General features: G+C 40.0%; 1 protein-coding gene across 1 annotated transcript in view; it reads right to left on the reverse strand.

Annotated features, from left to right (window-relative positions):
- rngtt (RNA guanylyltransferase and 5'-phosphatase) overlaps positions 1-23,442 on the reverse strand; it is an 82,402-nt gene that overhangs the window by 16,445 nt on the left and 42,515 nt on the right. The window contains exons 12-13 of the mRNA XM_061051798.1: positions 14,151-14,219; positions 1,072-1,172 (exon numbers count right to left, since the gene is read on the reverse strand). Of these exons, the coding sequence (XP_060907781.1) occupies positions 1,072-1,172; positions 14,151-14,219 (170 nt within the window). The remainder of the gene's footprint in view (positions 1-1,071; positions 1,173-14,150; positions 14,220-23,442) is intronic.

Here is a 23,442-nt window from a genome sequence, read left to right on the forward strand (position 1 = left end):
CTTGCACTGTGCTTTACGCTCGTTGTTCTTGTCAAGGTAATTCCAGATGGCACTTTTCCTGGTCTTGGCTGACATGGTGCATGTTACGCTGAGAAGAATCGTTTGTAGCCTAAGCTAAATAACTGTTTAAAACGTTTAATAAAAAAGTATAAGAGCCAATGGGTTCTCCTCTGTTACTCTCCAAATAGATGGTTTTTACTACACACAGCAGGTACCTGAATGATCAGAAACCTAGAGTCATGTCAAATGTAGAGATGGATCATCAGTTGGCCACGATGAACATCTGTACCATATTCCATGTTAATCTTTGTGATATTTATTTTAAGAGGTTTTAACTTTAATTCAACAATGTCAACTAGCTGAGAACAGAAAAATAGATCATTACATTCTGATGGATACTGTATGTCCTTCGGGTACCAGTTTTGTGTGTAAAACTGTTTTGTATTCAAAGGCTGTTGAGAAATTTGAGTCCAGACCAAGGAGGGATCAAATTGCACAACTCAGAATGTTACAGCTACTTTGTATTTCAAACCAGACATGCACACCTGTCTTAAAGCTGCAATGACCTGCAGGGATTAATTACCTTCTCTAGTATAGTAGTGATTTCCCTGCGGGGCTCAAATGTTTACCTGGGCGAGGGCTCGGCTAAGCATGGGTTTGTTTGAATAATTAACGTGCAGGGTATAACAAGCATACAACGAGAGCTCGTGGGAAGGGCAAAGGCATCTTTTTCTTGACACACATAGGCACATAATGTACAGCAAATAAGACATTTCTGGGATACTACAGCGCATTACTGCGATCATGGTGAAAGGAATGAACTTGCGTTACCACAAGACGAATTCATAGCCCAAGGGAAAAAGGAAATGAGAGAAAAAGATGACATAGTAAAGAAAAGATTAATGTCAGAGGGATTCAATGGATTTGTTTGATTCAAAGCATGCCTCCGACACCGACACACGCAGCAACTACACGTGTGTGGACGCCTCAGAATAAGCCCCGGGTGTCGCAAAACGACGGGCGCTATTAAGATTCAACAGGCAGAGTGTTTCCTCAGCAACAAGGACTTACCCTTCTCCTCCGACTTTGGTGATCTTGAGGCGAAAGTCCACAGAGTTCAGGTTGGGGGGCTTCCACTTCAGGATCTCGTCACACCTCCCCGCCTTGTATCTCTGCAGAGACACACAAAAAAAAAAAATCAAGCTGAGTTCAAAACTGTGGAAGATTTGCTAAGCACATGCATCTTAAAGCAGCTTCTAAGGCAACAAGGGTGACGATTTCGCTCGGTTTTGTCAACACATAACTCTGCAGACTTAATGGCGGAATAATTTGTGAGCCGAGCAGACATTAAGCAACAGTCCCGCTTAAACTCTAATACTAATTAGGCTCCATTATGATTCACTGTTGGGCTCTTACTATCTGCAGCAGCAAGACTTCCAAATGAATTGAAATGAAGTTCAACATTTCTTTCTGGGAATGAGCACGATAATGAAATGCAAATAGAAAGTGGCAAATTAGGGTGTTTATTCAATTTATTATAGAACGATTAGAACAAATGTCAGTGTTTGCACAAGAAAACCATTTGTGAAAACATTACAGGCTGATTTAGTTTGTTCACGTCACTGCTGCGCTTCAATGTGCAGCAACATAACCAAACAACATGCTGCCTTCCATGACTTTGATTATTTATGTGTGGCTGACATTTAGGAGGACGCGAAACAAGCGTACTGGAACATGAGAAATGTAAAGGCATCACGGGTGGAGGCGGGGAACAGATGATCAGATTCAGTCACTGTCAGGTTGCCCGGTAACAGAAGTCTACTCCAAGGAAATGTGCGGAGAACAGGACAGGATTCCTCTGGAGAACCTGCGCTGTCACAGCACACGGCCAGATAAGGAGTTCCTGGCCCCGCCCACACATGAACCTATGGCAGGACTCTAAATCATCAGCAGCAGAAAGGATGAAACATACCACTATTCGCACTACTCCTCCACAACACGAGGCCTGGTCCGGCATGCTGTTGGTTCTGCTGAATAGAATGAAAATCTTACAGCCTTTTAAGTTCTCTCATATTTTGTAAGTCAATTCAAGGTCAAGCTCAGAACCTTGAGAAATAATACTCAGCTGTTGGGATCCTGCAGCCCACGTTTCAAGTCTGATCTTAAAGTTAAGTGCAGTAGCAGAAAGTGAAGTTTTGGGACGAATTATGTTGTGTTGCCAGTCCCCGTTTCTGAAATGCAGAAGCCCTAAACGAACATACATCTAAACTTTTTATCAATTATATGAAGTCGTTTTTTACCCTGAAGTTGTCCACTTTATCTCATTATCTCAATATATTTACTCCACTCCCCCCCCCCCGGATTATTTTAGGTCTTTATCCCGAGATAACAAAGTTTGATTTCTTTTGACAATTGGATGATTTTCTGACATTTTACAAAAAAAACAAAAAAAAATAGGCTGGTCACTGATCACTGATCTGAAGGGGGAGATTTCTGTATTTTCTCTTATGGTTTCTAACCCCCAATTTCCATAGTCTGTAAACGCCGCGGTCCGTCAGCGCCACAGTTTTGCTCCGTCTGACGGCACATGCCCCACTGGATCCGTTTCTGGAACATGAGCGCAGCAGAGCGCCGCCATGAGCAGCTGTACACACGTCACAGGAGAACTTCCAGATCACACGAGAACAAAAAGAAAAAGGCGCAAAAGGACTAGTTACTTTGTCTTTCTGAGGATTTGTTGTTCATCATGTGCCTGTTTGAAGTGGCAGCGAACGGCGCTGACAGACTGAGGCGCTCACGGACTTTGTGGAAACTGGGGGATAGGTAATTTGCTGTTCAATTGCAGCTTGTAAGGAAAATCTGTGATGTGTGATGAGTTGATGAAAATGAGTATGAAAGTATGTAAGGTTATAAGCTACAAAGCTGTAAAGCAAATTGCCCCTCGGGGATAATAAAGTTGACCTTGACCTTGACCTTGACAACACAATATTGGAACCCATTGGCTTTTGTCTGGCTGAAGTATTGTGTCCAGGAGAAATGGCCCACTTTTAATTGCTTCAGGTGAAGCCATTGGTTAGTAATAAAAGAGTCCGGTAAAGTGCCCCTATTCTATTTGCCACTGATTTCAGTACGACAAAGTGGGTGTTGAACAACAACCTTTAAAAGTGTGTTGTTAGCTGCACACGCATGCAAATGTCTCGTAAATGTAATCTGCAGCGAGGAAACATCATTTTAACATGCTGCAAAAACCAGAAACTAACTTAGATCGGCTGAGTCAAGGGCAGACGGTTATCTGTCGCTTTAGTTGTAAAGTGAAGGGAAAAGGAGTGTGGAGTGTCCTTCTGCTTTGTCCTTTGTCGAGCCGTGTGTGTGTGTCTGTGTGTGTGTGTGTGTGGGAGGCAGCAGCCTTCATGTGCCTTTCAAACCAGGATACTCTACAAAGGCTATTCACTGCTGTCAGCCAGAGAGCAGGAAAAGAGGCCGTGTCTCTTTTTGAAGAACCTCCACTGAGTACATCTTTTCTTCTGTAAACGTGGGTGTGGAAAGGAACAGTCTTCAATGCAGTTCGTTATGCTATGCTGCGCAGGCATCAAAATAACCAAATGACTTGTCGCTCCATACGTGAAATGAAATATGTGCAGGCCTTTAGTGATTGAGCACTCCTGAACTTTCAATCATTTTACTTCATAAATGAGTTTGATAAAAGTTAAAGAAAGATGGCTCTGACTTCTTAAGGGATAAAATACTTTTGGATAAAGTTTGCTTGGTTCATTTATGTCTTCACTGTGCAGAATCAATAACAGCACATTAAAACCTCAACTGATGAAGTCATTTTCCGCCCCTGAAAATCCTCAACCCCGAGCAGCTGTCGGGGCTCGTTTCTAACCCTGCATGCTAAAACCGGGATGCAAAATTTTTTCCGAGCAAAGAAAAAAATTGCTCTAAATGCACCCGAGCCTGCATAACCATAGCAACAAGGCTGTGAAAACGCAATCAGACTACAAATTAAATAAACAGGCGACCTTCGAATTCATTTCTAGATGAGTGCGCTCGCACTTCCATTACTTTTGTTGGTCTCGTCAATAAGTGACTGCACATGGAAAACAAAGAGTTTTATTATGGAGGGGCAAAACAGACAGAGAAAAAAAACCCCGACCTCCCATTTGGGAACACATCTCTCATCCATCAAACTCATTTTCATGTAATGATGTTTGGTTGCATATAAATGATTGCCCCTTCTGTAGAAATTCAGCAGTTGTTTAGAGAAAACAGAGTGAGATGCACAGTGTGAATGCAAAAGTGAGGCCATATGGCTTCTTCAGTAATTCAAAAAACTAAACACAATTTAACATTTTAGAATATAGAACTATTTTTATATAACAGAATAAAATTAACCCACTGAAATGGAGTCCTTTTCTGTCAAATCTTTTCAATACTCAGTAAGTAAATTAAAGATGCATTGTGGAGTTTTCTTGTGGGGCGGCTGTGGCTCAGGTGGTCGACTCAACCGGAAGGTCCAGGGTTCGATCCCCAGTTCCTGCAGACACATGTCCGATTGTGTCCTTGGGCAAGATACTTACAGTATACCCCAAGTAGCTCATGCTGCTTCGTGGGCAGTGCATGAATGGGATTAGTTACTTCTGATGGACGCATTCCATAGGAACCGCTGCCATCAGTGTGTGAATGGGTAGGTATGCAACCTGCAGTGTAAAAGTGCTTTGAGTAGTTGGAAGACTAGAAAAGTGCTATACGAGCTCAAGTCCATTCACCATTGTATATTTAACTGAGTGGTTACAAGATTTACTGATACCCCTCTTCTCCATCTACCTCTCCGTTTTCTAATTAGAACCGTTTACTACATCTTGACGACTCTTTCCGTAACTTTTTTTTCCATCTTGTTGCCCCTCACTTCTCAAATGTTTCACTTATTCCTGAATATTCTTTCTTATACCCTCTCTTGTTTAAGGCTTCTGAATATAACAAACTTTTGAAAGTGTGAGCGTGACATGACTGCAGGCATCACCAGCTATAAAGCTGACAAAGTGCTCCTCCGCTGGCTCTGCACTTTTCTATTTCTTCTTGAACTAAACCTTTTTGGCAACAGAGATAAAAAAAAAAAAAACTTTTAGTATTCCACAAAACTGCTAGCTAAGACTTTTAGAACTCCCACAAGCAAATGCTTTTACACAACTGTCCAAATTGGACACAGGAAAAATACAGCAACAATGCTTACCCAAGCATGAACGGTACATTCAAGCTCCTGAAGAAATGTGCACCTCCAAAATTACAACAAAGATTCATCAAAACCACCACGCTTTACTTTTTAGTTTAGTTACTATCATACCAACAGCTTTAGGCTATATAATGAAACTACAGCTGGCATCAGTTAAACACTGTCATTGTGTCGGTGGTGATCTGAAGTGTCAAACTGCTGCCCTTCCTTGCCGTCAATATGGTAGAAACAGGAGGAGGGGGAGAGAAGCAAACAGACAGCGTGACAGGATATTGATCGGCTGTTGATGTGAGATTTGTTACCCTTTTAAAATCCAGAAATAGCCAGGTTGTATTTGATCTGCTGCAATCCATATTTCCACAGGAATAAAACAGGGTCCTTGTAGGGCCACAAAATAACACTGAGCCAGACTGAGACCACTTCTGTTTGTGCAGTGTGTCAGAGTTTGTTTTCATTTTGTTGTTGTTTCATAACCACCTTCAAATCCTTTGTATGAAGTAGGCTTTCATTTTACCCAGGGCTGTGAAACGATTACAACATTAGCGTGATTAATCGCTCAATAGCAACAGTTTACCGGGATTAAAGGCAGGGTTGGTAATTTCCTAAAACTAGCATGATTTTGAAAGTAGCATTGCCCTCAGTGCTCCGTCTACACCCCCTCCCCTCTGTGATCCCTCATAAGCCACGCCCCTCACTTACATGCACGAGACAATTTTAACCACAATCTTAAAAAGTGTATCTGGAGAAAATGACCAACCCTGCCTTTAATCACATTGTTTGAATTTGGACTGGAAGAAGCAATTTTAACCAGTATGTGTCAGAGTTACATATTGCTCCTTTAATATTTTACCTTAATTTCTGTTATTTCAACTTCTGTAATATAAACCATACTATGAGACTTATCACGGATAAAATTCACTTGAATTTTCTAACATTAGACCACTGTTGCATGAATATAAATATTAATCCCCTCTCCTACTGATTTGACTTTGGTGGAAATGAGCAATAAATAAATGATTGCCACCAAACATGTGAGATATGAGATATACCAACAAACACAGCAAACATCTGCTGCAATTATTCATAAATAGTGCAGTGTCTCCTTCATATCATGGGGGCTGCTTTTCTAATTTTACAACATGCCATCATAATCACGGATGAATGGGAGGTGACAAACTAAATTAGAGCCTTTCATTATAAACACATGCTGTTTTAATGTAGGAGAGGAATGCTTGCTCGAGGGTCTGTTGCAAGGTACGTAGTCTGCTAACACAATTTTTTTAAGAGTTCATTTCAATAACAGCGTTCTGCGCCGAGGCCCTCTTAAGGTGTGTATTACAGACGTGAGGCTGGACAGGTTCGATAAATCTGATCCACACAGGGAAGTTTCTGCAGCTACAGCTCAGGCAAGAACACAGATGCCGTTTCCTTTTTTTTTTTTTTTTTTTGAGGGGAGGCGGGTTTGGGAGAATGAGCAAAATTGGTGCATTGACAGAAAGGATTTGTCTTGGAATAAACAAGGTTAAGGAATAAAAGGATTGTGGGTGCTTAAGTAGTAAATCTGGAGTTAAATAGTCTGCAGCTTTGACACATTGATGCTCTGAAGAACAGCAAAGCACATAAAATGCTTATATTGATTCATGATGCCACATAAAATGAACAGTAACCAATTATATTTATGGGGACCATATTTCAAAATATCATGCAAAAGCTGCACTGCGTCCAAAACTGAGATGAATCCCCCCCCCCCCTTCTGTACTGACTTGGATTTAAGAGTAGAGTCAAAAAGACTTGAGATTTAAAAAAAAAAAAAAAAAAAAAACAGAATAAAAAATCTTTGTAATCTTCATACAGTGATCGCCATCTGGAGCGCTCTACCATCAGCAGTTCGGCCATCTGTGGCAATGGTTCTGTTCTAAATGCAAAATCTTTCTGATGTTCTCCAAACAAAGGAAACATATTCCAAGGACGCCATGTGTTGGAGGAGATAACACACCCACTGACTGCGGGCTGCAGCAGCGGTAACCTTTGTGCTAATATTAATGGGCATCACGGCAGCAAGACACTGCTGAGATAAACCCCAAGACCACCCTGATCCCAGTCACACAAGGAGAGATTACTGATGCAGTTAGAAGGCATGGATCAACAAAATCAATGTATCTGAAACCCATCAGCTACCTATAAACATTAGTGGAAGTTAGAAGTGTTGCCGATTAGCATTCAAAGTCGTTCTCCAGCTCAAGCTGTTGGATTTGCTGTAAACTGCTGAGATTCAGCCTTTTGTGAAAGAGTTGTGTGCTTGTACACTGAAAGCTTATCAAATATTTAGTTGGAGGCTGAAATTGACCAAAAGATCAGACGTCTCAGCACTTAAGCAAAACCCTGCAAATTCTGTTTGAATATGAGGGGTCGTTACGCTGCAGCGATGAGGCTATTCTTCTGCCCTGATACTGATTCCTAAACAAAGAAAACTCCGGCTATCTGTAGGAAATGAGAAACCATTATAACAACATGTACTTCGCAGTTCTTTTTCTATTTTTTTTTTTACTCCTCTCAGGGAAAAAAACAGACCTGTTGAAAATAGTGTTCAATGATGATTTCAAGGTTTAAAAAATGTTTTGCTGTTGCTAAACGCCTCCAAATGAGCTCTGAAGGACGTTAGCCGTTTTATAAAAGTAGCAATCTTGGAACCTGTCGGCTATGGTCTGACAATGATGTAGCCTCTGGGAGCTTTTTCAAATTTCAGGGTGCTTCTGATGAAGCCACCAGGTAGTGGCAAAGGACTCCTGGCCATGACTTCCTTTTAAATCAGTGGACCACCAATGGGTTTCCTGGATAGCATTAGGGTAGATTGGGTTTGCCTGTTTCATCCAAAGAGACTCTAAAACAACACCTTGTAGTCACATGCCTACAAATTGTTTTTGATTTTTAATGCACAATGGGAATAATAGGGATTATGAATTTAGGTGGGTTTAAGATATTCACTCCCGATCAAAAAGAACACTTTTTGTAGGCTGCATAATGGAAAGTGTATAACAATGACTTTTTTTTTTCAGAGAGGCTCTCTGCATTTTTAGCTTTTGCAAGCAACCACAGAAATCACCTGTCCTTACTTTTCTGTGATTTTGTTGTGCACTTAAATATTCTGTACCTTTTCCGCCATTTGGAAAATGGAAATGTGTTTTTATCAGAGCTTTTCTTTTTGTGTAGCGCTCCGTTTATTTATAATGGTCCCATGAGAGGTGAACACAATTCTTACTGTCTTTAGCCAATGAATGCAGAAAGAAGCATCCCACCACATACACAGTTTACAAAAGAATATTTCTAACTGAAGAGGGAAAAACAATGGAACTCTAGATTTCCCAGAAGGAGAATATACTTCTTTAAGATCCTCAAGTCATCGCCTGGGGAGGTAGCATTAAGAGCTCCTCCGCAAAAACCATGATAGCTCCCACTGCTCAGCATCCTTTAGAATGAACGGCCAATTTACATAGGATGGCATATGAAGGAGATTTTATATACTAGCAGAGGTGTCAATCAATAACCCAATGACATTAAATGTGCACAAGCTAAAGGTCAAAAAAGCACTCAGCACTCAACACTCAGTTAATAAAATACCCAAACTTTTTCTTTATATGCAGGATGACAAACATGACATAAAGCTCCTAGATACTGGCTTCCTGTGCAGAGAAAAAACATGTTAAAGTAGCCTTTATTCCCTAATCTTCTTCTAGGCAATGTCCTTAATTCCACCAAGTTAATATTTAATAGCCTCTTGGAAAACACTGCTCTAGTATTTCAGAGCTGTTTACTCGTGTGTACTCAGTGTAGGCCATCACACTGCATTATCTCCCTTGGCCTGAGGTTAGGGTTTCCCATTACTGACTGAGCTGATGTAGAGGCAGAATGCAAAAGATATTTCTGCCGTCTATTTCTGTTGTTTTCCATGACGACAGCAAATATAGAACATCTAAAAAGCGCAACGCAGATACTCAAAAAACAAAACCAAACAGAGAGTTTGAAAACACTAAAAGAAGAGTACTGTGACGATCCCACTGGCACCATGATTTCTCCTTGATAGACATAAATGTATATGATGGCTATGAAGAAAGGCTTCTAAGAGGTAGCATAAAAGTAAGAGCTGTCAGCATCAATTAGTTGATGGTGATTCAGGTCTGAAATGAAAGCATAAACTTTTCAATATTGCGATTAACTGCATGCTATTCTGTCCCTTTACTATGTCTCCCTGTAGTCACATTCTGGAGAAAAATTACACTGCTGCGTCAAAAAACTCAAAGACAGCAGAGTTGACGAGTCAAAACCCCCTTATGACGTCAAACATTTCACTTTTTTACCGTCTTTGTAGCTGTTTTTGTTCCATTTTCTAAACTGTAACAAGTTCCTTTTTGCCTGTTAATGTTGTAACCTTCAATCTACCAGTTGGTCCTTAATTTATTTCAAAATAAAAGCAGGATGATTTCAAACAGCAAGTACAATACGCCCAGCTCAAGACAATCATTCCAAATAAAGCCGAACAATCTTTATTTTAAAATGAGGAATAATGGAATTCCAAACATGAGATTGAAAATGTGATTCATCACGATTAACTAACACATCTTTAATTGTTTCACAGCCCTGCTAAAAATGTATTCATTCCAATGGTTATGACCTCTGTTGCAGTGTTGTTTTTGTCACTCTTCCATCACAAAGCCTGCGGTTTGGAAGTGTTTCATCTTTTTTTCATTTTTCTTTTAAATGTATTAAACCAGGAGAACCTCATTGAGATTAAGAATCTCATTTGAAAGAGTGTCCTGGCCAAGAGGGACAGCAGCAACAACAAACAAGTTACAGACATAAAACAGAGAGGATTACAGACACAGATCAACATGTCCTGAGTCACAGAGAAGACAAGTCGTTTTTCAAAGCATCTACAACCTGAAGCACTCTCCTCCAACACCTTCAATCTACTTTTAAAAAGATTTAAGGAGACCAGTTCCCCCAGACACAGATCATCCTGCAGGAGCAGCGCACCTGAAACTCCTTTTCGCCGTTTCAAGACGCACTTTGGGAACAGATAACAGCAGTACGTTTTGTGACTGGTTTTCAGAGGGAAGACTTTAGCTTCCAGCACTTTTTTTTTTTAGATGAATACAGTAACACAAGTATGAGGGAGCAGATTCAGTACAGCCTTATAAATAAAGACATGCCAATGATTTTGTCAACGCACCGACAATGCAGGCCAGCCAACTCGATCATACAATGTAAGATGATGAGCCAGCGCTCTGAGAGTTTTATGAATCCCAAGGCACCATGATATATAGTATCAAAAGATTTTAAGCACTGAGAAGATGCATGCATATATAAAACATCACCGTGATCAATCAGGTGCTTGAAGTAGCAGCTATGTACTATTCTGCATTTAAGCGTATTTGCTGCATATAAATGTTCTTTATGTAACGTGTAATTATTTAAAAAATGTGCTGTTTTTTTTTTGTCTTATGGATGGAAATGATACGTGGCTTTTGTTCTGTTTAAAGAAGATTCACAGATAAAGGATTCAGTTTATTTGTTGTCATTGAGCTGCTCAAACAGCTTTAATATTGTCTTTTGTAACTTCACATCAGATGGCAGATTATTTGCATCATCATTCAGCCACATTGGCGATGCCAGCTTTTCTGAGCCGGCCCGTTTGTCTGAGCGCCTGTGCGGACCAGAACCAGCTGCCGACCTTCAAGAGTTTGGAGACACTTCCTTCTGTCGGAATCATGAAGCTGCTGAAAGACCATTTAACGATTGGTAATTTGACAAGGACAGTTTTAATTGGATAAATGGAAATCTTGCTCAATGGGGGTAATTTCTTTAATTTGATGTGTGTTGTAGCAGCCTTGCAGCTTTGTGAAAGGACTCTCATCCAAAATAAGGCGAGAGTTATAATCACAGCGAAAAAAGACAGATGCCAAAAAAAAAACAGAGACTTTTTTTTTTTTTTTTAAACAACAGCCTGCCCGTTCAATCAGTTTTCTTATTGACAGAGCATTTGCACAACCTGGCTGCTTTTTGAACAGCAATCATTTCAAATTTGGAAAGAGCACCTGTCCAAACAAATCACAAGCCTTGTTTAACAGTGTGTTTCTAATCCGTGACTGGGATGCGGATGATGTTGTTTTCTCACCTGGTTCAATAAAACCAAAGGACATCCTCATATCCAGCAGCCATGGAGATTACAACACCTGTCTGACCCAATTGATCATGAGCCATCAAATTCACAGAGGGAAAACCCAGCAACCCCGAAGCTATAAATCCAAATCCAGTATCTCGTCAGGATTATGTATTATTTGGAAATGCATTACATTCCCCAAAAAACAAAAACAAAATCTCTGAAGAGTGTCTTGCATCACATGAAGGGGGGAAAGATTTGTCACTTTCTCTTCCCAATACAAACGGTAGAGTATAATTTACCCGACAGGTCTATACTAAACACAATGGAAAGGCTGCAATTACAAGCACCTGCAAAAATACGACATTTATGTTGATCATTTTGATCAAGCACAGGGACAACAATTACCTAGCTTTGGATTCGCAAATGACAAACGTGTCAGCTGCCAAATTCTCTCAAACTCCCCTGCTGAGAACTGTTTCTAGCTGATGGCTATGGACACAGTTTTACACAATTACTTCACCAATCATAGAGAAAAGCAAAAAGGGGGAAAAAAAGCCAACAACAAGAGGGACAACAACATAGACTACTTGAATAAGTTTCCCTAGAATAGCCACTTTTTATTTGCTCTATAAAGACTAGGGCCCGAGTGATAAGGGATTTCTAGAGAATTTCAGGAGGCGTCTCCTGCTTTCAATAAGGAGTGAAGATACCTAATCACCCTTGATTAACAACACACTTAAAGGCAAACAGAGCCATATTCTGCAGCCCTGTGTCTGGTTTATGTCCTGTGCAACATCTTATCTTTTTATTTATCAGGGTCATGCATAAACGCTCATATAACTGAGCAGGTTAGCAGTAAGCGTTCCTTTACTGCTGTAAGTGTGATTCATTTATCTTCATGATAAAAAAAAACATTTAATTAAAAAAATAGAAAAAGAGGTTTAAAGGGAAATCTTTTTTAAAAGGTGTACTTTTGGGCTTTTTGCCATAATTTGATAGGGTAGTGGATGGAGTAGGAAATCAGCATGAGAGATTGGGGAATTACATAAGGTGAAGAAGCCACAGATCTGACTTGGAGCCCATGACTAAAGAAACTAAAGCCTCCATTGATGGGGCGGAACCTAACCGCGATTACATCTGCGCCCCTCTTAAAGGGAAAATTTAATAACAAGAACTGTATCCACTTATTCAGCCCGGGGGAAATTAGCTTCATTATAAAGTGTTTTCATTATTTTTAGATTATTGGTGATACTTGGGAGAAACTGGGGAATGAAGAAGACACAAACAAGGACTTTTTCAAATCACACCCTTCCTCACATGGGGCAGACAGATCTGTATTTATGGATTGAATGTAATGAATGCAAGTGGAAACAAACACAGTCTAAAGCAGGGAAACCAAATACCTGATACAACATCTCATTGTGCAGTGGCTACCTTTGTTTATCCCATTGATTATTCAGCTCTGACTGAAGAGACGGTCAACATGTAAGTGGTCAAAACTAAATCGAAGCAGGTGTCCACACACAAAATGTGAACACCCATAATCCTTTGTGCTTTTTCAGCTCTTTGTAATGCAAATCTGTTAGATTCAAACAAGCCAACAAACATTTGTCTGCTCGTGTAGCTTTTACAAATTCACCATAACGGCTCAAATGTATGACAAATGATAAAATCAGAGACTCTAGAGTAAAAAAAAGAATCACTATTATACAATTTAATTGATTTACAACTCAGTATTGTTTCTTTGAATTTAACATAATGCTACTGTTCTCTTGTTGTGTGTAATCTGTGTGTTTCTACTCTGGTCAGGTAGTTTTTAATGTCTGGTTTTGATCAGTTCTACTGAAAAAAACAACACATCATCATTATTACATACAAAGAGTTTTTAAGGTTTTTTGTTTTGATTCTACAGTTTAATACTGTATTACTGTTTTTTAAAGTATTGCTTTTTTGAAACTGGGGCCGGAGCACCTACCTGTGCATTGTAATGTTGACCCTACTTACTTAAGATGGGTCTCATTTTTAATATTCAAATTTATACTTATTTATTAAAAAGAAGCGTTTCCATTGTGTTGACCAGCGACTAGTCATTTTTGTATTGTCGTCTCAGCTGTGATACATTCTTTTTCTATAACTTCCTCAATGCACTAAAATAAACCTCTTTGAAGCAAACCATTCAAATGTTGAAGAAGTTATAGAATTTAGACACATTGAGAAACAGGCCATTCAAAGAAAAAGAATGTACCAGAGCTGAGACGACAATACAAGAGTCAGTATGCACTTTATCGACCTGCGGCAAGGTTCCATATATGCTTATCCTCACCTTTATGTGATGTGAGATATATTTTATGTGATTGTCAGTGGAATCTGGGTCCTTGAATCCATCACAGAAAGAACAAGGAGGAAGAGCATTACTGTCACAGATAAAAGTGATTTTCTGCTTTTCTAACGCAGAGTAAATCATCATTCTAACCCAAGGCCGTTTCCATCATAAAGAATGCCATGTTCCTGTTTTACTGTGCAGTGTGATACAGAGGGAGTTTTGTTTATGTGAAATCACGCAGGAGTGTGGTTTGTTTACAACAACAGTAGGCGAGACTTTTCTATGAAAGAGTGACAAACAGCCGGCTGGAGAAGTGTCATATTTTTATGTAGGAGCGTTTTTTTTTTTGAGAGAAAAAAAAAAAAGAAGGTGTAACCCACAGTCAACCTATGGCGTGAAAGGTAACAGATTGTGAGACATGCATGGAGACTCACCCCGCACGGCTGGAAGATAAGCCCGTCGACTTCGTGGCTGACCTGGGACATGAAGCTGCCTTCAAGTAGCTGAAACACAGTGGGGGAAAAAAAAAGAAGAGAGGACACAGTTTCAGTCGAGCTACACTGATAAATGACAGAAAGGTGTTGATGCAAGCTTCAGTTAGAAACCAAACCCTGAGCATACACGAGGCTCGTTCTCTATGAATCCTACAAAGATATCCTTTTCCTTTTCAGATCTAGCCGAGAAACTATAAGCAATAACCCTTTGATTGATAATGCATGACTGATAGATTAATATCTGCAGCCTGACAGCCCAGTTTGAGGACCAGAATAGCAACAAATCATTAAGTTCTTGATGACAGTGGATTTAATCTCTTCCATTAACACAGAGAAGCACAGCTGTTGTGTGAAGAGAAAAAAAGAAAAAAAAAGAACCTACAGCATCAAATCAGATGAGCGGAGACTCAGGAGACGCGGCAAAGCTACTGTACAATAAAAAGCACATTTTCCACCTCGTCAAGCACATCAGCCCACTAAGTACAGCAAGGAAATTAGAGAGGCACTCAAATAAGGAGGAAAAATCTGTCTGCATATGGTAACAAATAAAGAAATCCCCCAACATTAAGAGTTTTATTTCATTTTCAATTGAACCACATCTCCCCTCGTCTACAATGGGTTCTACTTTCTTATAATTGAAACTGAAGGGTAGTTATTCACAATGTTAACAGCAAACAGAAATCATCTAGACGGTCCCATGTCACACCTGTCCTTATGTCTTTATACTGGACCCCCCCCCCCATCAGTTTCAGAATCCAGTTTAAAGTTTTTGTTATTGTGTTTAGAGCGGTGCATGGTCAAGCTCCGACTTACGTCACTGAGCTGCTGAGGCCATGTAACACCAGCAGGTCCCTGAGGTCCCTCTGACCAGGGTCTGCTGGTTGTTCCTCGCACAAGACTGAAAAGTAAATGAGGCCGTGCCTTTAAGGTTGTGGCATCTACATTTGGGAACCGTCTTCCCCCGGGACTGAAAAACCCACCAAGTAGTATTTTCTTAATCAAGCAATCATCAAGTAAGAAATGTTGTTAAACAGAACCTGATGAATTTAGTCAGGTCACATTAAATGTGTGTTTGAAGTCAAACTTTAACTCCAGATAGGAAATGACGACCCTGTTCACATGCATCAAAACATCTAGTTCTGACTGAAAGAATGGGAATTTGAAGAAATTATTCATTTCTTTTGTTGTGCTTGGTTTAAATATGTTACCTGGCATAACCTTTTTCCATTATATTTACTATAATGTGTTCAAAGCTCTCTGTGTCGTTTTATCTAGGGTTTTCAGGTCCAAAGGAGCTGACAACCATAAAACTGTGTGGACATTATCCGATTTTCAGTCAAGTAAATACGACAAACTAATTGATATCAGAAAATGTGAGGCTCATAAAAATGTCAAAGCAAAGAGGAGAGATTGTACTTTTTAAAAGCTTATGTGCAGTCAAGTATAAACATGACCTCGCAGACTTCTGTGTGCTCAGACATGGAGGAGACATTGTGTGGAACGACAGCCGAGGTGAGCCGAGTGCTCCATCTTCAGTGATATTTGAAAACGCAAAGCAACTGAAATGCAAGGCCTTCAAATCAATGCTTTTAGAGTGAACACGAGGGTATGCGAGATGCAGCTGCAAATGCGCGGTTATTCAGGCGTGACCCTCTCAACAAAAAAAAACAAAAAACAGAAAGAAAGAAACTTTGTATAAAGTTAAATGTCAGGTTGTGTTCTCTGTGAGGGATAAGCAATCTAAATTGAATTTAATTCAGAATTGGCCTGGCATGAAGACAAACCTGCTCCTGCTGCTGCTGGGAAGGTAGGAAATCAATCTAAAATCATATCACGTGCCTCGGGAAATGTTCAGCTGTAATGTTATACCAAATGCCAAATCGAATAAATGATTTCACATACAGAGAGAGGAATCTGTCGGATGTTAACGGGGAGACAGTACGACAAACTGCAGAATCACAATTGATAATATGTTGCCAAATAATTAATAATGCTCCTATTAAAAACATTGTCAGTGCAATTATTTTGAAAAATGTGGATTCAACCCATCTTTAAATCTGTAATAACCAGAACTGAATATGAAAAATTATGTTTATTAGTGTGCAACAGAAAAAGTACAACACAGTGGAAAAATCCCGACAGAGATTTCTCTACATTTTAGTCTTTAAGCTCATTAGTTTGGCTTCATGGTCAATGCGTTGTTTTTTACAGCTCTGGACAACGAATCAGTGTAGGCAGAGGATCATTTTTAGAAACATCTTCACAAGGAGTTGGACACATTGTAAAATGACAAATCTCAAAAAGATATCTCTGCCATACCGTGGTATAATTTGCAGATAATGAGGATGAGTCACAGGCAGATACAGGAGCGTCATCATCTTACGGGTGCTATGTCAGAGGAGGTCGTCTCTGCAGTACTTTGTGTGAAAAAGTTGACGAGAGATCTTTCCTATTGTGTATGTTCATGCAGAAGGTGAATATATCTCTGCAGGAAGGAAATGGCGTTGGTCAATAAAAGAAAGAGAATGCATTAGTGAAGTGCTGCAGTGGATATCAGGTATCATACCCCGAGCCATCACGGTCCGACTAAAGCACAAAGCAATGCATTTCAGCCACACAGGAAGGTACTGAAAGGTGGAACAAAATTGTGCATAGAGTGGCCTTTTAGAACATATTGTGAGTCGTCTCCTGTCTCAATGATGGAGAGAACGTAATGAAGCTATTACATTTTAATTAAAAATGTCTGCATCAATTTCTCTGCTTGTCCAGCAGTGCTATTTCAATCAAAGTCATTGGCACTGTAAGGGCCTGTTGTGTTGGAGATAGCAAAGTGTTCAGTAGCTATAGAGACAGATTTTTAGTCATCCGTCTCAGTGCTGCTTGGAGACAAATCAAATTATAACCTCAATCACACACACAAGAAAGCGTGTAACAAAACATAACAACATTTGTACTCAATGCAAGGCTGGTTAAGCGTTTCGTACACAGCAGGGCCTCGGGCCTTTTATAGACAGAGTTTACAGTGTGAAAGATGTCTGTGCAGTTTGTCCAGTGTAAGACCAACGCTTTCTCAGCTGCTCAGTGGACGAGCATCTCAGATGATATTTAGTCTCTCAAAAAATCTCTTTGAAGCGAGCAGAGTCTTCTGTATAATACATGAAATAGTAAATGCGAGAAAGGAGGCCTTTTATCCGAGTTTTGACATGAATGAAGAAAGAAGGATACAAAGAGCCACACATCAAAAGATGCTAATGTCAAGAGATCAGGTTTAAAATGATCAGGTGAAATCTACAGAGACAAGAACCTGACATCAAGTCAAACCACTGGCTTTTGTGACTCAATGCAATTTTGCTTTGAGCAATTATTCCCAATTTTTTTCAGAAAGAATATAACTCACTTTCCATTGCCTAAAGGCCCTGACACACCAAGCAGACGGCAAAGAACTAGTGGCGACGAAGGCTGCCCGGGGCGTCGCCTCACGTCTTGGCCAAAAAGTTGCACTAGAACACACCGCAAAGACTACAGCCGACAGCCAACCACCACGTACGTTCTGCGCATGCGTGAGGGGCGGAGCTAGCTCGTTGTTATGAAATGAGAAGACCATTTTCACACCACTGTCGTGCACCACTCGTATTATAGGTAGCCTACAAATAGAGAATAATGTCTGATAAAAAGTTGAAAATGGCACTGGCGTTGTCAGCCCTTGGTCTTAGTGGAAAAACAAAAGAAGAGGCGGAGGCGACAAATAAGGAGAAACCGCACTAATGGGTGAAAGAATGGATACTACAGCGGCAGGCTCAAGGGGCTTTCCCGAACCCGTGTCGAGAGCATGAGATAAATTAAATCTCCGAACAGCCAATCAGAGAGATGCCTCTCACCAAAGCCGATTCAACATGTCGGATCGGCCAAAACAGGCCGACGGAATCAGACACATCGCAAAAACTAGGGCAACAACCGCTCACCGACGGTACAACAAGGAGAGCCGGCCGAAGTTCTCCTTGATGTGTCAGGGCCTTTAGACATATTGGCACCCACAGAAGTTCTTCTTATAAGTTGTAAATTAAGCAGGGCTAAAGGTACTAGTGGAGTTTTTTTGGGAATCGAACATGAGTCTTGATGTTGTGATGGTCAATAAATAGCAACGTCATCAATTGGCCAAACCCTAGTGAATTCATGCACTATTAAAGCATTGAAGTTTCGTTGTATGTAAGGCTCATTGATGCACTTGAGGAGCTAATGCCTGTGTGGTCCAATCCAACAGAAGAGCTACTGGAGCTCAAATTGATTAAAAGTTAATGCTGGTTTTAAAAGAGAGGTGTCAGAATACACCATGCCTTTAGGGATCAGTGCTGTTTTAGAGTGCAACAGGGCTTCTACATAACACTAGGCAGGTGGTTATATTGTCATGGATGATCAGCGTATGTATGTATTTGTTTCATGTGTCAATTAGAAGAACTTTACAGTCTCAGCCGTCTACACAAACCAATGTGTTGTGTTCCAATATTTGTTCTCACTGTAATGAAGAGGAAGCTTGAGTGACAAGGAATTCACATATTTAACATATGTCACGAGTTATTCCATTGTAATTGTTTTGCAAAATTGCAGCCTTCCCACTCAGGTTTTTCTTTGCATAAATTGTAATCGCTAATAAAAAAACAGGTTGGTAGAAAGACACCTGAAGTGACTGTGAATCCTTTGCTTCCTTCATTTCGCTTTGGCTTTTCTAAACAAATAGAATCTATAATGGATTTAGTAAAACTCGTACAGAGCCCAGTGCTTCAGCTGCAGACCATTTGCTTTCCCTGTGTCATTTATATTTAAACCACTGGATGATTTTCCATTTCCAAAAATGTCTTTGATGCCACACATCACTATTTCTCAAAAGACGTGTTTCAGAGCAGTAAGTACGTTCAACAGCCGTTAGAGGAGCGCCGCATTTATTTATCTAAAGCACCAGAAAAAGAGTTCGGTCTCTGCACGATCTGCAAAGAAAGCAAAGTGTTCAGTTCTCTCCTGAACGATGAATGAGTCACAGCAGATCACACAAAGCTTGACAATCGTGCTGACATGGAGAAGGCAGATAGCCAGACTAAAAAGAACCGGTGCCTTTATGAGGGAATGGTACGTGGGCGGAAAGATCTGGGAGTTCCATTTCAGTTCTCTTGCCATCTTAGCACACCCACCCACCACCTTCGTCGAGCACACTGAACCTTGGATGGAGAGACGTTCAGAAGAGAAGACTTCCACTCACACATCCTCCTACAGTGAGGAAGTTCCTTGGAGCGATAATGCAGAGAGGGGGCAGAGACCCTGCTTTCATGGTAAACCTCTTTTAGAAAGGGAAACACAGAGCTGGGGATGTGTGGGCGGAGGTGAACAGCACAGCTCCCATTAAGAGATCAAGCTTTCATTGCAGACTCTAGGGCAGAGATGGGACAACGGAAGTGCTCAGGGAGAAGAATCAGCCGCTAACGTGTCAGAGATGTCGTTCCCCTGGAGAGATTGACTGTCAGGGTGATGGAATTCAGTCCATTTTCATCCCTGATGTTTCACATTTATGCTCATTTCACAAAAAGACACAATGATGAATGATATCAGGCCTGGAGTGAGCCAGACAGTAATGTACTGTAATGACATCCAGTATGTTATTATTCTCACCATTATGCAGTCTGTCTCTGCTAGTAAAGGTGTACTTCTATTACCAAATCAGACAGAAAAATCTCCTACCATCCATTGGAGTTGTCCCTTGGAGATTTCCCTCAATAATCAATCGAAGATAATAAAATAAAAAAGATAAAATAAATCAGACAATATTCATAGTACTGCTTTAAGCCACTTGTGATTTATCACTCACACAAAAGCATTTCCATGCAAAAGATAAAGTCAAAAGGAAAAGTGGCAAACCAGTTTTGTTACCGAGAGATCTAACTGTGATTTTTTGTTTACACTCATTTTGCCTCAAACGCCCCCCTAAAAAAGTAAAATGGTCAAAGTTGTTTCTTGGATCACAACATCAAATGTCAGCCCAAAACCGAAATGCATTTAGTTCATAACGATTAAGAACAGAATCAATCTGCCAATTTCCAAATCTGAGGAGATAGACCCAAAGAATATCTGGCATTATTGCTTGTAAAATGAATTTGAGTTATTCAGCACTGTTCAATCATGGTTTTTAGTTTAATATCTTTCAAATCATCTTATTGAACATGTTTCAGCGTTAGCCACTTTTCTGAACTTCTCTGGAAAATATGAGGTATTAAAAATGACTGAACACCAACTAAATGTGAAGAAAATATAGTAAATCAATAAAGCACTCGAGTGTAATCTTGGTTTGATCATATTATTTTCTAAAGCTCGTGGTGAATTTCAATTATTCTATATTTTGGGTAAAAATTGGTTTCAATATACCTGAAGGCTCACTCAAGTGCGAAGCCTAACTCAGAGTGAAGCACTGACACACGTATGAACATTAAACATCAAGACCTTCAGGCAACTGCTTCAAGGGATTTTGTGCTCTGTGTTTTATCTGTACCTTTAAAGGCTATTTAACGGCATTTCTTTATCTTCCAAATACCTCCACAGAAACTTAGGGGTCAATAAGACTACATCCGTATTTTAAACAGTCTATGTTTAAACAACCTAACCTATAAGGGTTTAAACTTAGGGAGAGCAGTCAACAACTGGTCATTTATAGGCAAATTATTTCTGCATCAGTTGTTATGCAGAGAAATGCCACTAGCTCATATTTAAAAATTACAGTGTGATACTTTCTGAGCACACCTGGCCTCGTGTATTATCCACTTTCCCTCTCTGAACCCCTCTGTGTTCTACCTGCCGTCTGCTCATCCTCATCACTCAGAGGAGGTGTAGTTTTCGAGAGCAGAATCAAAGGAGGAGAGGATGGATTGATATTCTAGTCAGACCACAGGGCTGATGCTGGAGGCTCCTTTCAAGTCTAATGTGAATGTGCTTCTGAAGCCAGTGTGCAGTCGCCTATTAAACGAAAAGCACACATCAGAGTGTGCGGGCAGGGCTGCCAAACCGCCGGCCTGCCTGGAATCAAACAAGGTTACCCAGTCTGGAGAAGTTAAACATCTAAACTCGTGATGGATACTGGTCCTTTTATTAAAATCATGATTGCATTTTACACATTAACTTAAAGTGACAGGGAGAAGATAGGAAGGGACATTAACACTTTGAGGAATAAACCACCAAATGATGGAATTAGGCAAGAATAATGAGAAATACCAGAACACAGCATGAAATTCCATTGTGGCGTATGAAAGAAGCTGTGGCAAACTGGAGGTGTCTTTAAACGCAGCTAACGTTGACTTACCTGCGATGAAATTAGAAAAATATTCCAATGAAAATTCACAATTCGAGCTGAGACAAAGAGACAGCAGAGGCTAACATGTCAGATACTTAGTTTGTTAATTCAAGATCAGTTTGAGGATTATTCATTTCTGTGTCATTTTGTCACAAGCATGTATTAAATTGAACTTGTGCTGAATGGACCTACTGAGATTTGATCGATCTACTTGTTAATTTTTATTTCAGAAAGTCAACCATTGACTTATCAAAACAAAACAATGAGAATTCCCAAAGAATATCAAGAAGGAACAGAGAAGTCCGCATAAACTAAGCTACAACGCAGGACAGCGTCGATATGAGACCTTCCACTAATCATGAATAAGTTGTTAAATAAGTTTAAAAGAAAAGGACGTGTCTATAGAATGAGTGAAGTCATAGCATTTTAAATTGGTGGATTATTGTTAATTGTACCTTGTTATTACTCACCATGTTTTATTAATCAGTGGTAAATTTATATTCTTAGCTTGATTTTTACTTGATTGAGGGTGTAGTCTTATTTTTATCTTGTTTTTATTTGTCTTATTCTTACAATGGGTTACTTTATCTTGTTTTTACTAAGGGCTTGTCTCTTTAGTATTGATCATTATTGTCCCTTTGTCATGATCATATCTGTCGTGTGTGTGTGTAAAAGGAGGACGACTCACTCACTGACAACCAAATCTTCCTATGGGTACCAATAAAGTTACCTTACCTGATTCAGGGTTAGAGTGGAGGTTTTCATGCCACAATGACAGTCACAATTTTCTATGCATAGATCAATTTCTTCTTCGGACAGATAAGTAAAAATACTAGCAATCAAAGATGGTGTTAATAACACATTTTTCTTTCTTTATTTACAGCTACTAATGTGGGTTGCAGTTTTCAGCTAGTGCAGGGGGCCGTACTGAAGAATTACCCATGATGTTAAGAAACATCACTGGCCTGTCTGCGGGATAGATAAGATCATTCAAAGAGTAACGCGCAGCAGTGGTGAGCACAGCCCACATGCTCAGTCACACTCACAGCGACTGCAGAGACACAATCAGTGTGAAGAGGCAACAAGAACCAGGGGTCATCTCGGTGTCGGACAGGAGAGAAGGATCGATTGGTTTAAAGTGAATAACTTGCTTCCTTAATGTAGTAGGGATGTCATCTACCAGCCTGACAATATATTTTTTAATTATATTATGTTATTATCAGGAATATTAGCAATAAACAAAAAGACAGAAATAGCTTACTTACGGGTATACATTTATGTAATACAGAAATAAAGCTAGCTAATGACAACAAACAACGCTGTGTTGAGAAAGTATGACCGGGTTCAATTAGCACATTGTTTCAGTTTGTTGTCGCAACGAAGGCTGCAACCAGCTTTGATGTCATAAAAAGTTCATGTTGTTCTTCTCAGTAATGTTTCAGTCAGCAAAATGTTGCCATAGGAAATGCTCAATCAGCTTAAACAATATCGACAGATCTGTCATCCACTGTTTTTTTTACGATTTAATAGTTCAGATTTTGTAATACAAAATAAAAAGTAAAAACAGAGAAGTTTACTTTCAATTATGCGCAGGGGGAGAGATGACAACAACCAAACAAGCATTCTGGATATAACTGATGTGTATTTCCACTGTTATGGCAGAAGCTGTGCTTGTTATCTCAGGCTCATTGTTGAGAGGGATGAAGCGCAGGGATGTCACGATATCCCTGTGGGTCAAAGCCGACTTAAGGAGGAGTAGGTGGTGAAACGCAGACTGAAGCAAACAGCCCCAAGAACATCTAAACACACCTGTTGACCTGACCTCGGGGATGTTTGTTCCTTTTCTGATGAGCCACCACATAAAGATCCTGAAACATATTCACCTGCTCTCTCTCTCTCTCTCTC

The sequence above is a fragment of the Labrus mixtus genome, chromosome 12 (assembly GCF_963584025.1).
Source record: "Labrus mixtus chromosome 12, fLabMix1.1, whole genome shotgun sequence".
Classification (NCBI taxonomy): Eukaryota; Metazoa; Chordata; class Actinopteri; order Labriformes; family Labridae; genus Labrus; species Labrus mixtus.